Source organism: Nomascus leucogenys, chromosome 5 (genome assembly GCF_006542625.1).
Source record: "Nomascus leucogenys isolate Asia chromosome 5, Asia_NLE_v1, whole genome shotgun sequence".
Taxonomy (NCBI): domain Eukaryota; kingdom Metazoa; phylum Chordata; class Mammalia; order Primates; family Hylobatidae; genus Nomascus; species Nomascus leucogenys.
In genome coordinates, this window is record NC_044385.1 from 74,505,286 (window position 1) to 74,520,448 (window position 15,163).

The 15,163-nt window shown below is 43.8% G+C and overlaps 1 protein-coding gene and 1 pseudogene across 1 annotated transcript in view; one reads left to right on the plus strand and one right to left on the minus strand.

Moving 5' to 3' along the window:
• Positions 1–15,163, plus strand: part of RB1 (RB transcriptional corepressor 1) — a 186,319-nt gene that overhangs the window by 2,665 nt on the left and 168,491 nt on the right. Inside the window, exon 2 of the mRNA XM_003270074.4 lies at positions 895–1,021. Coding sequence (XP_003270122.3) covers positions 895–1,021 — 127 coding nt within the window. The remainder of the gene's footprint in view (positions 1–894; positions 1,022–15,163) is intronic.
• Positions 10,421–14,023, minus strand: LOC105739774 (annotated as a pseudogene).

The following is a 15,163-nucleotide window of genomic DNA, read 5'->3' on the forward strand; positions in this document are numbered from 1 at the left end:
TGGATGACAAGACTATTTCAAAACAAGAAAAAAACCAAAAACTAATTATGTTTTGAAGGAAGAATTGGCAGTCTAGAATAGTGGTCAAGGGCATGGATTATAGAGTTAGACTGTTGGGCTCACATGGTGGTTTACCTCTTAGCGGCTGAGACCTCAGGTAAGTTCTTTAATTTCTCTGATTTGACAGACATCTGTAAATGTCTACGTTTACAGATAAGAATACTTATCTAAAAGGGCTGATGTCGGGATTCAGTGAAACCATGTGTTTAAGGTACTTTCTACAGGATCATAGTAAATACTCAAAAATTATTAATTATTCTTCATACTATTCTTATTAGTAGATATCACATAGAAATTAGATGAATGGAAATGAATTAGCCAACAAGAATTTATTGAATGCTTGTCTTTGTTAAGGGGAAAGGACAAAAATAAGCAGTCATATCATGTAAGATGTGCTAGTAGGTAGAGAGATTATATGAAACATTGATAAGAGAAGACTACAGTTTAACAAAGTCACTGGCGTTGAATTGTATAATATTATCTATGGGTTTTTATCTTTTTGTTGTTATCTTTATCCTATTTTCCCAAACAGCTTTAGCTATTACATTTACTTTCCTTCACAGAAGTGTTTTGCTGCTTTGAAGTATATTTGACTTACCATGCAAGCAAATATTTTTCACTGTGTGGTATCCTTATTTTGGAATGACCATGAAAAAGATAATCATGTGTTTAAATTTGAAGTGTATTTTTTTTCTAAGATAAAATAAGATCTTAAAGTATTTAATAATGTTCTCTTTCACAATAGTGTTATGTGCAAACTATTGAAACAAGTGTGTACTGAATCAATTTGATATATAAGTATATGCCAATTATATGATTATTTTCGTTTGGTAGGCTTGAGTTTGAAGAAACAGAAGAACCTGATTTTACTGCGTTATGTCAGAAATTAAAGATACCAGATCATGTCAGAGAGAGAGCTTGGTTAACTTGGGAGAAAGTTTCATCTGTGGATGGAGTATTGGTAAGGATTTTCTTAAAACGTTTTGAAAATTTTTTTTCTCATTTTAAAAACAACTTCAAATCACTATACAAAAATTGAAAGATAGAAAAATATAAAGACAATAAAAGCTAATAATAATTCCATTACCCAGAGGAAATTTACGTCTGCTAACTTTAAAAATGTTTGAGGCCGGGCGCGGTGGCTCATGCCTGTAATCCTAGCACTTTGGGAGGCTGAGACGGGTGGATTGCTTGAGCTCAGGAGTTCGAGACCAGCCTGGGCAACATGGTGAAACCCTGTCTCTACTAAAACACACACAAAAAATTAGCAGGGTGTGGCATGCGCCTGTACTCCCAGCTATTTGGGAGGCTGAGGCAGGAGAATTGCTTGAACCCAGGAGGTGGAGGTTACAGCGAGCCGAGATCATGCCACTGCACTCCAGCCTGGCAACAGAGCGAGACTCTGTCTCAAAAAAAAAAAAAAAAAGTTTGAAAAAAATCCCTCCATAAATGCCTCCCACCAAACTATTTTAAAGCAGGTCTTAGTTATATTTTATTCACTATGATACAAGGACTTTAAAAAAAACACCGCCATACCTTATAAAATAATTTTTATACCTTCTAATATGTAATCAGTGTTCAGATTTCCTGATTGACTCAGAATTAGTTTTGTTAGAATTCAGGATCTTGAAAATATTTTGATATATTCCTTTCATATTTTTCTTTGCATATGTATGTATGTATATGTTTAATAAAAGCAGCAAATAATTACTAGAGTTTTATATGTACTGGGGCAGTAGTATAAGAATTTTACATAGCGGGGCATGGTGGTGTGTGCCTGTAGTCCCAGCTACTTGGGAGGCTGAGATGGGACGATCACTTGAACCTGGGAGGCGGAGGTTACAGTAAGCCAAGATCGCACCACTGCACTCCAGCCTGGGAAACAGAGGAAGACCCTGTTGCCAAAAAAATAAATAAATAAAAATAAGGCTGGGCGTGGTGGCTCAAACCTGTAATCCCAGCACTTTGGGAGGCCCAGGCAGGTGATCACTTGAGGTCAGGAGTTCAAGACCAGCCTGGCCAACATGGTGAAACCCCATCTCTACTAAAAATACAAAAATTAGCCAGGCCTGGTGGCAGATGCCTGTAATCTCAACTACTTGGGAGGGTGAGGCAGGAGAATTGCTTGAACCCGGGAGGCAGAGGTTGCAGTGAGCCGTGATCATGCCACTGCACTCCAGACTGGGCAACAGAGAAGACGCCATCTCAAAAAAAAACAAAACAAAACAGAACTTTACAAATCTACAAATAACTCATTTAAAAATCATTGAGATATGAAATATAAAATCTTTATTTTATGTGTAAAATGTGAAATGTTCATTTTACAGATGAAGACACTGAGTAGAGTGAAGTTGAGTAACTTGACCAAGGTCCCTAGGAAATAAGATCTCAAATATAAATTTGAGATTATACATGTGCTTACGTATAGTTACATGTAGTTACACATAGTTTTGTATTTTCCTGTTTTTTTCTCATATGAGCATTTTCTTATTAAAGTTTTTTTGTAATATAGTTTCTAGTGATAGTATAATATTTTAGCTATTGGATGTATTTTAATTTGTTAACTCTTACTGGATATTTGGGTTTTTTCCAACTTTTTGATGCTATAAAATAATGTAATAAACATTTGTATTCATAAGAATAATGCCTGGCACAAAGTGAGTCCTTGATAACTTGTTAAATAAATTAATGAATGAATCTCTGATTATTTTATTAGAATAAATTCTTATAAGTTGAATTACTAAGTCAAAAGCTATGAACATTTTTATGACTCTTGATGATTATTGCTAGATTACACTTCAGACAGATACTTTTAATGAATTTACTTTCTCAACATGGTAGTATAAGAGTATATATCTGTTTTTACTGATCTGATTAACACAGCAGAATGTGTTTATGTATGTCCCATAAGAAAATTGTTTAAAACCATTAAATAAAATCTCTGGCAGTAAAAAGGAGAAAACAAGTGTCATAATTTCCAAAGAATTGAACATAGTCTCACATTTCTTATCTAAAAAGAGAGGAATACTGAACTATCTTGAATGTATGACTTGGGTATTATAATCCCCAGGCATCTAATGTATATTTTAACTGACTTGGGTACTTCATGTACAAAGCTGTTTTTGTGCATATACAATTAAATGGGATCAGAGCTCCTTCACTTTTCTCTTCCTAAAATACTAGATTTTTAGTGTTCAGAAATTTTGGAAGGGATAGCTGATTATGAAGAGTATTAGTGAATATACATACTGTAGTTTTCGATTTATAAGTGCATTGTGTTCCAAATCTGTTTGCAAGTTTGATATAGTAGTTAGGTTTTCAGCCTAGTTCACATAACTTATTTTTTTGTACTAAACTATAACAATAATAGTTTTAACAGTAGAGGCTCTTTTGAGCTTCAGAATTGAATACATATATAAGCAAATGTTACTGCTTTATTACCCTTTTTTCATCCTGGCTTTGTCTCTACCTTCCCTGGGAACTGGCCCAGTTTAAATCTTATTTCCTAATGGAGCTCATGATGGGGACTAGGATGTGTGAAATTATTTATGGCTAGGTACTGGAGGAAGGTAAGAAAGGAATTTCATGTTATTTTTGGGATTTGAGGTATGCTTTTGAAGGATATGACGGAAGATGATGTCCTGTTGTCCTGTTGTAAATCAACAGACTTTTCCTTGAAATATGATTTTAAGTGAGAGTTAAGTTTTTGAGGGTTGGTCTGAGAATTTAACCTTCATTTATATAATAATATCTAAGGGAGAACGTGATAGAGTGTGTTCTAAGAAGCAAATATAATGACAGAATGAATGTGTTTCCAGTGCACCTATTCTAGTGGCAGTTGTCTGTCTTCTTTGAAACAAGAAGAGGAATATTGTCAAAAAAGGAAACCCTTTTTAACAATAGAAAGTAGGTGATGTTTATTGGGATAGAGGATGGGTTAAGAGCAAGGATTAAGAGTCAAACAGATATACCATGTCCTAACTCCATTATCCTGAACATGTTATCTACAATTTTCAAGCCTTAGTTTTCTTATGTGTAAAAAGGACTGACAGTAATTTCTGGATCTTGGAGTTATGTGCAGATTAAATAAATTAATGCATATAAAGCTCTTATGAGAGTCAGTGAGTGTGTATATTAGGTCTTGCAAACAGAATAATTTTACTTAAGAAATACCCCAGAAAATTTTATCATTAATGTAATTTTTTTAGGAGAACTTAGGATATCAGTTAAAATGGTTACAATTTTAAATGCACTGTAGTGATTTTGATGTAGTATGTTTGTTAAAATTCTTATTTTTAAGTACTTTAGAGTCAGAAAAGTTGTTTATGCATACATGAAAGCATATATTAATCCCTTTAAAGGAAAAGTTTGTGGTATTTTGTATAGAAAAGTGTTTTCTTTTTTTAAAATAAATATTTAGTAAAGTGTAATAATAAAGATTAGCTTTGTTCATAAGGTTAGATTGTGTTCATGCTGCTTATAGCATATGAATAGGACTTTCCATTAAGAAATTGGCTAAGGTGCTGTTCGTATTGTGACTTAAGGTGAATCAGCTGTTAGAATTTTGGTTTACTTTCTGCATCTTGATTGGTAGTGTGGTAGAATGGAAAATGCCTTGGACCTCAAGGCAGAAAACTTTGGTTGTAATTATATTGTAGCTATATGATTTTAGGCAAATTGGTTAATTCTATGAGTCTCAGTTTGCTCACCTGTAAGGCAGAAATAATGCCTGAATGTGAACCTCATAGGCTTTTTGTTATACATACATATATATGTATATGAAATGTATGATATACATATCTCAAAGAGCTTTGGGATATATTGCCCTTGATAGAGCCACTTACTTATTTTTGTGATATGGTGGTTATATTTTAAATAAATACAGTCACGTGTTGCTTAACAATGGGGACACATCTGAGAAATGCATCATTAGGTGATTTCCTCGTTGTGTGAACATCATAGCATGTACTTACATAAACCTGGATGGTATAGCCTATGACACACCTATGCTGTGTGGTATAGCATGTTGCTCCTAGTCTGCAAATGTATACAGCATGTTACTGCACTGAACATTGTAGGCAATTGTAACACAACGGTAAGTATTTGTGTATCCATACATAGAAAAGGTACAAGTAGATCATCCATATCCTTACTGGTTTTCTTTCTATGTGTTTTACTAATTATTGAGGGAGAAATATGAAGCCTCCAACTATAATTAGAATGGCCCTTTTAAATTCTATTTTTTATTAATGTATTTTTTATTTTATTTTATTTTATTTTGAGATGGAGTCTTGCTCTGTGGCCCAGGCTGGAGTGCGTGGCATGATCTCTGCTCACTGCAACCTCCGCCTCCCGGGTCCAAGCGATTCTCCTGCCTCAGCCTCCCGAGTAGCTGGGATTATAGGCATGCGCCACCACACCCGGCTAATTTTTGTATTTTTAGTAGAGACAGGGTTTCACCGTGTTGGTCAGGCTAGTCTCGAACTCGTGACCTCATGATCTGCCCTCCTCGGCCTCCCAAAGTGCTGGCATTACAGGTGTGAGCCACTGTGCCTGGCCTTTATTAGTGTATTTTAAAGCTTTATTCTTGGGTGCATACAAGTTTAGAATTCTTATGCCTTCTAGGTAAATTGGTACCTTTATCATTATGTACTGTACTTTTTAATCCAAACTTATATCTTTTGTTCTGCAGTGTCCACATATCCATTCCACTTTTCTTGTGATCACTCTTTACATTGTGTATCTTTTACCTTCATTTTGATTTTAACCTATTTCTTTTTTATATTTAAGTGGATTTTTGTTGTTTTGTAATCAGCATTCATTAAAAATTTTTAGCTGAATACTTTTTACTTTTGTTAGGGTTCCCCATGTCTCTTCCTTTCATGCTGTGCCACAGATAAGCCATTGTTTATATCTTTTCTCTCACTGGAGGTTCCTTTTTTTAGGGGAAATTAAATAATCTGAAATACAAGGAAAGGATATGTTGATTTCAAGAAAGGTTATGTTTTTATTCCTTATCTGGCTTGTTCTTGTTGTGAGGGTGGGAGCAATACTCTTTGCAGCTTTCTACATTCTAGGAAGAAGTAGAATTTTACATTACCATTTGCTTTCTTTACAGGTTTATCTTGGTATTGAGTGTCTGTCCATAGGACTAATTAAAACTATACCAGACTGCTTCTATTTTAAACCTATCCATTCAGTCTCAAGTTATCTTTTTGCATTGCCTCTCACATCTGTCCCTTCATTTCTCTTACCAGCAGTGCTTGGTTTTTACTGTTTGCTTTGGTTTTAATTTCCTTTTTATTTTTTTAATTTCAGAAGGTGGAAGCTTATGTCATTGACTTGAGCATTTTTTTATGCATGTTTTAGTGCCTCTTTCTGACTAGTCTCTTGTTTTCTCCATCCAGTCCATCCTGTGCCTGATTTTTAGAAAAGACTGGTTTACAGTTTGCCCTTTTTGCTTTAAAATTTATTTTTCATTGTTACAACCCACTCTCAATAGCCTCCGTTGTAACACCCTCCCATGCTCCCACCACCATTATGAAGAAGTAAAGTTCAAACTGTCTCAGTATTTGTAGTTCTCCATAGTCTGTGCTTTAACCTTCCTTCCAGTCTTATTTTTTATTTCCATTGATGGCCCCCAATGCCTGTGTTCTCCTCCTTTAGTACTCATATTCATGCTATCTCCCCTTTTTTTTTGGAATACCCTTCTTTTTTCCTTTAGCCTAAATTCTGTTTTTAAGATGCAGTTAAAGCTTCTCCTTTATGCATCTCTCTTATAAGATATATTATTTGCAGACTTTTCCCCCCATTTTGTGAGTTGCCTTTTCACTTTCTTGATGATGTCATTTGCAGTGTAGGATTTTAATTCTGATGAAGTCCAGTTTTCTATTTTTTTTTTTTTTTGGTGGGTTTTTTTTGGTTGCTTGGGCTTTTGATGTTGTATCTAAGAAGGCCTTGACTAACCCGAGGTCATGATGACTTATTCTATGCTTTCTTCTAAAAGTCATATGGTTTTTAGTTCTTGTAAGTCTTGGTGTTTTTTTTTTTTTTTTTTCGAGTTAATTTTTGTGTATGATGTGAGGAAGAGGTCTAACTCCAGTCTTTTGAATGTGGATATCCAGTTATCTCTGCACCACTTATGGAAAAGACTATTCTTTCTTCATTGAATTGTTTTGGTGCCCTTGTTGAAAATCAGTTGACTATAAAAACCAGGGTTTATTTCTGGAGTCTCAGTTCTATTCCATTGCTCTGTATGTTTATTCTTTTTTCTTTTTCTTTTTTTTTTTTTTTTGAGATGGAGTCTTGCTCTGTCGCCCAGGCTGGAGTGCAGTGGCACAATCTTGGCTCACTGCAATCTCTGCCTCCCGGGTTCACACCATTCTCCCGCCTCAGCCTCGCGAGGAGCTGGGACTACAGGTGCCTGCCACCACACCTGGCTAATTTTTCTGTATTTTTAGTAGAGACGGGGTTTCACTGTGTTAGCCAGGATGGTCTCAATCTCCTGACCTCGTGATCCGCCCACCTTGGCCTCCCAAAGTGCTGGGATTACAGGCGTGAGCCACCGCACTCGGCCGTATGTTTATTCTTATGATAGTACCATACTGTTTTGTAGTATGTTTTATAGCTTTGTAGTATGTTTTGAAATAGGGAAATGTGAGACAACTTTGGTTTTCTTTTTCAAGATTACTTTTGTTACTCTTGGTGCTTGAATTTCCATGTGAATTTTTAGGATCAATTTGTCAATTTCTGTTTTTAAAAAAAGGCAGCTGGGATTTTGATAGGGATTATGTTGGATCTGTAGATCAATTTGGGGAATATTGCCATCTTAACAACATGAAGTCTTCAGATGCATGCATATGGAATGTCTTTTCATTTAAGTCTTCTTTAATTTCTTTCAACAGTGTTTTTAGTTTTCAGAGTATAAATCTTACTAAATATTTATTCTTGGTGATATTATTATAAATGGAATTGTTTTCTTTCCTTTTGGGCTTATTCATTGTAGGTGGATAGAAATAAAATCTATTTTTTTTGGATAAGAGCAGCTAAAATCAGTTGGGTGCGGAGGCTCACACCTGTAATCTCAGCACTTTGGGAGGCCGAGGTGGGTGGATCACTTGAGGTCAGGAATTTGAGACCAGCCTGGCCAACATGGTGAAACCCTGTCTCTACTAAAAATACAAAAAATTAGCCAGGTGTGGTGGCGTGTGCCTGTGGTCCCAGCTACTCTGGAGGCTGAGGCAGGACAATCGCTTGAACCCGGGAAGCGGAGGTTGCAGTGAGCCGAAGTCGCGCCACTGCACTCCAGCCTGTGCAAAAAAAAAAAAAAAAAAAAGAAAAAAAAAAAAGGGCAGCTAAAATCTATGTATTTAACAAAAATCTCTAACACAGTACCATTTTATTTATTATAGTCCTCATGTTGTACATTAGATCTCCGGACTTGTTCATCCTATGTATTTGCTACTTCGTATCCTTTGAACTACATCTTTTCAAAGGATGCAATTGGGTAATGTGATGCCTCTAGCTTTGGTCTTTCTGTGTAGGGTTGCCTTGGCTATTCGGGCTCTTTTTTGGTTCCATATGAATTTTAAGATAGTTTTTTTTTTCTTTTTCCTAATTCTGTGAAGAATGTCATTGGTAGTCTGATAGGAACAGCATTGAATCTGTAAATTGCTTTGGGCAGTGTGGCCATTTTAATGATATTGATTCTTCTTATCCATGAGCATGGAATGTTTTTCCATTTGTTCGTCTCATCTCTGATTTATTTGAGCAGTGTTTTGTAATTCTTGTAGAGAGCTTTCACCTCCCTAGTTAGCTGTATTCCTAGATATTTTATTCTTTATTGTGGCTATTGTGAATGGGTTGCATTCTTGATTTGGCTGTCAGCTTGGGTGTTGGTACATAGGAATGCTAGTGATTTTTGTACATTGATTTTATATCCTGAAACTTTGCTTATCAGCTGAAGGAACTTTTGAGCAGAGACTATGGGATTTTCTAGGTGTAAAATCATCATCTACAAACAGGAATAGTTTGACTTCCTTTTTTCCTATTCGGATGCTCTTTATTTCCTTCTCTTGTCTGATTGCTGTGGCTGGGACTTCCAATACTATGTTGAATAGGAGTGGTGAGAGAGAGCATCCTTATTTTGTTCTGCCTTTCAAGGGGAATGCTTTCAACTTTTGCCTCTTAAGTATGATGTTGGCTGTGGATTTGTCATAGATGGCTCTTATTATTTTGAAGTATGTTCCTTCAATGTATAGTTTGTTGAGCTATATATCACACTTTCTTTATCCACTGATCGGTTGATGGGCACTTCGGTTGATTCCATACTTTCGCAGTTGTGAATTGTGCTGCAATACTAACAAGTGCAGGTTTCTTTTTGATATTATGACTTCTTTTATTTTGGGTAGATACCCAATAGTGGGATTGCTGGATCGAATGGTTGATCTGCTTCTAGTTCTTTCAGAAATCCTCATACTATTTTCCATAGAGGTTGTGCTAATTTACATTTCCACCAACAGTGTATAAGCATTCCCTTTTCACTGCATCCTCGCCAACATCAATTTTTTTTTACTTTATTTTCCGTATAAAAAGGGGTTTATTTAGATGTTAGAATCATCTAGTGATTGAAAAAGATTGGACATGAATCCACCCAGGCCCAGGGCTGAGCTGCAGAGCAGCCGCTGACATCCGCGGGGATTTCACATGCAACAGGGAGCTCTCACGTGCTTGCTGGCCATTGTGCTTCAAATCATTTTTCCAGCGGACGGCTGTGACTGCAGTTTTCAAATGTGCTCTGGCCTCCAAGGACCAGGGGGGCAGTGGGGGGTGGGGGTGTCCTCTGTATAAAAAATGCTGTCCTGTGAGCTTCCCGACGGACACCTTGGGGCATCTGAGCGATTCCCGGGGAGGGCACCGACGGACATTCTCACCAGCAATCAACCAAAAAACATCCGAGTCTCTGTGAACTTGGCTGCGATGATAAGAACCAAATGTTTTCTAATCTAAGACTTGTATGCAGAACACAGAAAATTGCAGTTAGGAACACCCTACAAAATTGAACAACAGTATTTTCTAAAAATATTTTTCACATCACTTTAAATAATTTACAAAAAGCTACAAAAATCATATTTACCAGGACACATCTGTTAAATAAAAGCATTGTTTCATGTTGGTGTACGTCTATACAGGGCTATGTATAACGGACTCCTGTTTCCCCTCCCTGCAACCACAGAACCATCACACACACACACACACACACACACACACACACACACACACACACACACGGATACACGCACAGATACGCCCCTTTCCACAAATGCACGGAAACCTGGACGCGAACCCACAACTCGAGGGCTTAGACGTTCACTGCTGAGCTGCCGCCACTGTCCTCCGTGCACGGAGTGTCGCTGAAGTCACTGGCGTCACTGCCCAAGGCGTCCCCGCCCAAGGCGTCCTGGTCCTGGTCGTCCCTATTGATGACCCTTCGTCAATACCTCAGGTCTAAAATGCTTTCCTCCGAGCCCGAGTTCCTCCTGTTGGGCAAATTCAGCCCTGTCTGTGCCTTGCTGCTTGGCCAGGGCCCGCCGTCCTTCTTCGCCAGCAAGTGTGGGCTTCCAAAGACAGGACTGGGCCCGGCCTGGGCCTCCCTGAAGGCAGAGAAGGACCGGCCCTGCGGAGGTAGCCCCATGTCGGGCTGAAGAGGCTGGCCCGCCTGCCCCCCTGGGAGGCACCCTTTCTAAAATGGAAGAGCTGGGTGGACAGCGCGGGGAGAAGCCCGCAAGGGGTAGGCTGGGCAGGCCCCAGGCGGGGCCCTCGGACCCCTTGTCTTTCCCGCTCCGGACGCCCCGCCTCCACTCCGCATCTCTATCTTCCGAGCGCAGCGCGCACGGGGTCCAGTGGGTGAAGTCGCTCGAGGGCAGAGTGGTCAGCCTGGGCTCCAGAGTCCCTCTCAGCTTCCTGGCTGGGGGTCAGGAAGCCCCGGCTCCTGCAGCCCACGTGAAAGGTCCCCCCCAGCACCTCCGGCCTCGGTGCCCGCTGTGGCACTGCTGGGCAGCTGAACAAAAGCACTTGGCAGCAGGCTCGGGCCCTCGTGAGCGCTGGTCTTTCTGAATGTAAACATTTCTCCTGCTCGCTGAGAGCCCCTTGGGGGAGACACTGCCACTGGTGCTCCTGGGCGGCGCCGGATCCCCTTGGGCGGGAGCAGCGGGGAGCCCCTTCCCGCCCTGGCTGAACAGGCCGGCTGTGCCCTGTGCTCCAGCGCTCTCTGCACCTCACGGCCCTTCTGCCGGCTGTGGGACCCCCCTGGCCCACTGGCTCCGCGTGCACACGCCAGGCGGTGGGGCCCGCTCCTTGCACAGCAACTCTGGCCTGAATGAGCCCCCCGTCCCGAGAGCAGCAGGGCCCTCTGCCTGAACTTCTGAACTGCTCACTGACTCCTTGGCCTTTTCCGCCAAAAACTTACTAATCTACAGTTCGATGCTCTCCTCACTGTCCACTGAACTGCTGTCGTCAGACAGGGAGTCGGGGCTGGGAGCTGGGACCTGGCATTCCCTGGGGAAATGGATTCTCTTCAGAGGCAGAGGCAGAGGCGCATCCCCTCACTCGGAAGGCCTGGCTCCTGACGCCCTCCTGCTTCGTCCTCTCTGCCATACTGCCACAGACACTGGGAGGTTTGTTCCCTGGGCCCTCGCCGCTGTCTCTCTTGCACTTGGAGAATCAGCTATTAAGCACCGGCGGGCTTCTGTCTTTCCAGTCTCTCCGGAGCCCGCCCAGCTGCTCCAGGAAGTGCGTCTGGGCAGTGCTGAACCTGACCTTCCTGCACGCAGCCCTGGGTTCCCTGCACCTCTTCTTGAGCTTTCGCTTGGACCTTAAGTCCTTGATGGCCGTGTCCAGGTCCTCGTCACTGTCCAGGGAGCTGCTCTTGTCTTCGGAGCTCTCCTTCTCGTCCGGGTGCCTCACCTCGTCTGTCTTACCCTGGCCCTGCGTCATGCGAGTGTCGCCGGGCCCCTTAGCTGCGCCCTCCCCTCTCGGGACCTCGCTGGCTTTGCCCTGGACGGGCAGGTCCTACCCCTCATGGCCGGGCACGGCTCACTCCTGGCTGTGGTCGGCATCCTGGCCACCATCTTTCACCACCTCCGGCGTTTTCTTGGGCGTGGACGGCCTCATGGCATGGCCGCCGCCTCTATGTTTCCTTTTGCAGCTCAGCGGCGGGTCCGGTGTTTTAGAGAGGCGGGCCTTGGGGCCACTGGTCTGGCTGTTGGGGCCAGGCGGTGAAAGTGGGCCGTGGGCAGCCTGCGAACAGCTCTCACCTCTGGCCAGCAAACTCCCCGACTGTGCCTTGAGGGTCAAAACGTCTGGATTTCCTGATCGATGCTGTCGTCGCTGTCCACGGAGCTACTGTCGCCGTCAGAGCGGGAAGATACGTTCGGGGATTAGAAGAGTGGGCTTGCAGACAGGGACCTGTCGCTGCCTTAAATGGGGGCCAGCAAGGTAGTCTTGGAAATGCCCAAGATTGCTTCCGCGCGCGTCAGTTCAGCAGACTTGTCTGCCTGGCATGAGGACCGTTCTACAAACTCGCTCCTGGAAGCCGGGCTCGCTGGAGGCGGAGCTTTGGTTTCCTTCGGGAGCTTGTGGGGAATGGTCAGCGTCTAGGCGCCCCGGACAAGGGTCTGTGGCCTTGGTGGCCACTGGCTTCCTCTAGCCGGGTGTTTTCCTGTGGGTCTCGCGCAAGGCACTTTTTTGTGGCGCTGCTTGTGCTGTGTGCGGGACGGTCAGGCGTCTTCTCTCCTCCCGGAGCTGGGCCCTCTGGGGCAGGTCCCCGTTGGCCTCCTTGCGTGTTTGCCGCAGCTAGTACACCTGGATGGCCTCCTCAGCGCCGTCGTTGCTGCTGGAGTCGGACGCCTCGGGCGCGTGTGGCGCACTCGTGACTTGCTTTCCCCTTCTCAGGGCGCCAGCGCTCTTCTTGACCCCGCTTTTATTCTGTGGTGCTTCTGAAGGGCGGCAGGGGGCTGCTGGCTTCGGGCTGCCCTTGTTCTCCTGCTTGGTCGTGACCCTGGACTTGAGGCTTCTGGGCTGCACGTTCGTCTTTGCTAACCGGGGAGGTTTGCGAAAGGCGAACTCTTTATGGGTTCCCCTCAGACCCTACCGATGCGCCACCTTTGCGGCTGGCTCTTGGTGGGATTTCAAGAGTGACTTGGTCGAATTTTCGTCTGGGTCTGGTTATCTGTTGACCCCATCACATTTTTGGGTCGCATGCTGTCTCTTCTTATTCAGAAACTGTTCTATTTCCCCCTTAATGCTCTGCTCGAAGGAGTCGTTGCTGCTCGCGCTGACCGGGGAGGCGGAACACTAGTCTTCACTGGATCTCACCTGGCTGCCAGGGCCACCACCTGAGCCAGGTGCAAGTTTTGGGGGGACACACGGAAGTCGGGGCACTGCCGTGAGATAGTTCTGGCTTACATCTACTGCCACTGTCTGTGGCCCTGAAAGGCTGGGCTGCGCCTGGCTGGCCCCTGCCAGCCCCAGCCTGTGCGGCTCTACTCTTTGACTTCAGGTACTCCTGGATGGCTTCCCCAGTGTCCCGGTCCACAGAATCATTGTCTGAATCTAGCACCAACGGGCCAAAGTCTGCAGTTTCCTCTTTCCTCATGGGGTCAAAGTCAGCAACAAGACCACAGGCAGGCAATGTGGGCTGCTCCTTGTGCACGGTGGGCTTGGCAGCTGGCTTGGCGTCTGCCCTGTGGCCCCTCTGTGCAGCGCGCTCATCGCTGGTGCCCCAAGCAGCCCCGCTGCGCTGCAGCGTGCTGATGAGCATCTGCACCGGCGCTCTCACCGACACGCTCTCCACGCCCTCGTCAGCCTCCGAGAAGCACCCGGGGAACCTAAAGCTCCCTGGTAGGCCAAAGGCCTCCCATTTGGACTGGGGAGCAACTCCTGGAGTAGCGTTCCTGAGAAACATTCTAGCAGACGGGGAGGGAGGCGCAGAGGGACGACGCTTTATTTCTCTGCCAGCTTCATATACTCAAAAGGTTGGCGGCGGGGCGCGGTGGCTCACGCTCGTAATCACAGCACTTTGAGAGGCCGAGGCGGGCGGATCGCGAGGTCAGGAGTTTGAGACCAGCCTGGCCAACATACTGAAACCCCGTCTCTACTAATAATACAAAAATTACCCGGGCGTGGTGGTGTGAGCCTGTAGTCCCAGCTACTCGTGAGGCAGAGGCCAGGGAATCGCTTGAAGCCGGAAGGTGGAGGTTGCAGTGAGCTGAGATCGCGCCACTGCTCTCCAGCCTGGGTGACAGAGCGAGACTCCGTCTCAAAAAAAAAAAAAAAAAAGATTGGCAAGTGGTGCCCATGAGATAAAGTCTGCAAATGCTTCTTTGCAGTTTAAAAAGGGCGACGACTATAAACCCAGGATCAGGACGACGTTACGTATAGATTTATTCTTGACCTGACCAACAAGCTCTTGAAATTCTCTTTGCATCCAGGTCGAATGTGAAACTGCAGCCAGTGTCCCTAGACGCCCCAGGGATAAGGCCTTGATCACTCCGAGGCATCCTCTCTCTGCTTTTTCAATAGAGTTTTGACTCGGCCCGGCCCCCTGCCACCCGCCGCGCGGACCCTGCCTGCGCTTGCGTCCCGCATCCGGGAGGAGGCGGCGGGCCCGGGTCTCTGGGGCTGGCCCATTTACTTACTTTTGTTTTTGTTGCATTTGCTTTTGGTGACACTCCCTTTTTGATATTCCACATATAAATGAGATTATGCAATAATCTTCTTTCTATGTCTGTTTATTTCGCTTAGCATGATGGCCTCCCTGTCCACCTCGGCTCCCGCGCGGGGAGGAGGGGCAAGGGCCTCCGCCCGGGCCCCGCCTCCCCGCGCGCCGCTGCCACCGCCCCGCACCTTTTTTTGATTTTTTAATAATGCTCATTCTGACTGTGATAAGGTGATGTCTCATTATGGTTTTAATTGGTATTTTCCTTGTGATTGGTGATGTTGAGTATTTTTCATGTTTGTTGGCCATTTGTGTATCTTCTTTTGAAAAATGTCCCTTTGGTCGGGCGCGGTGGCTCACGTCTGTAATCCCAGCACTTTCCAAAGC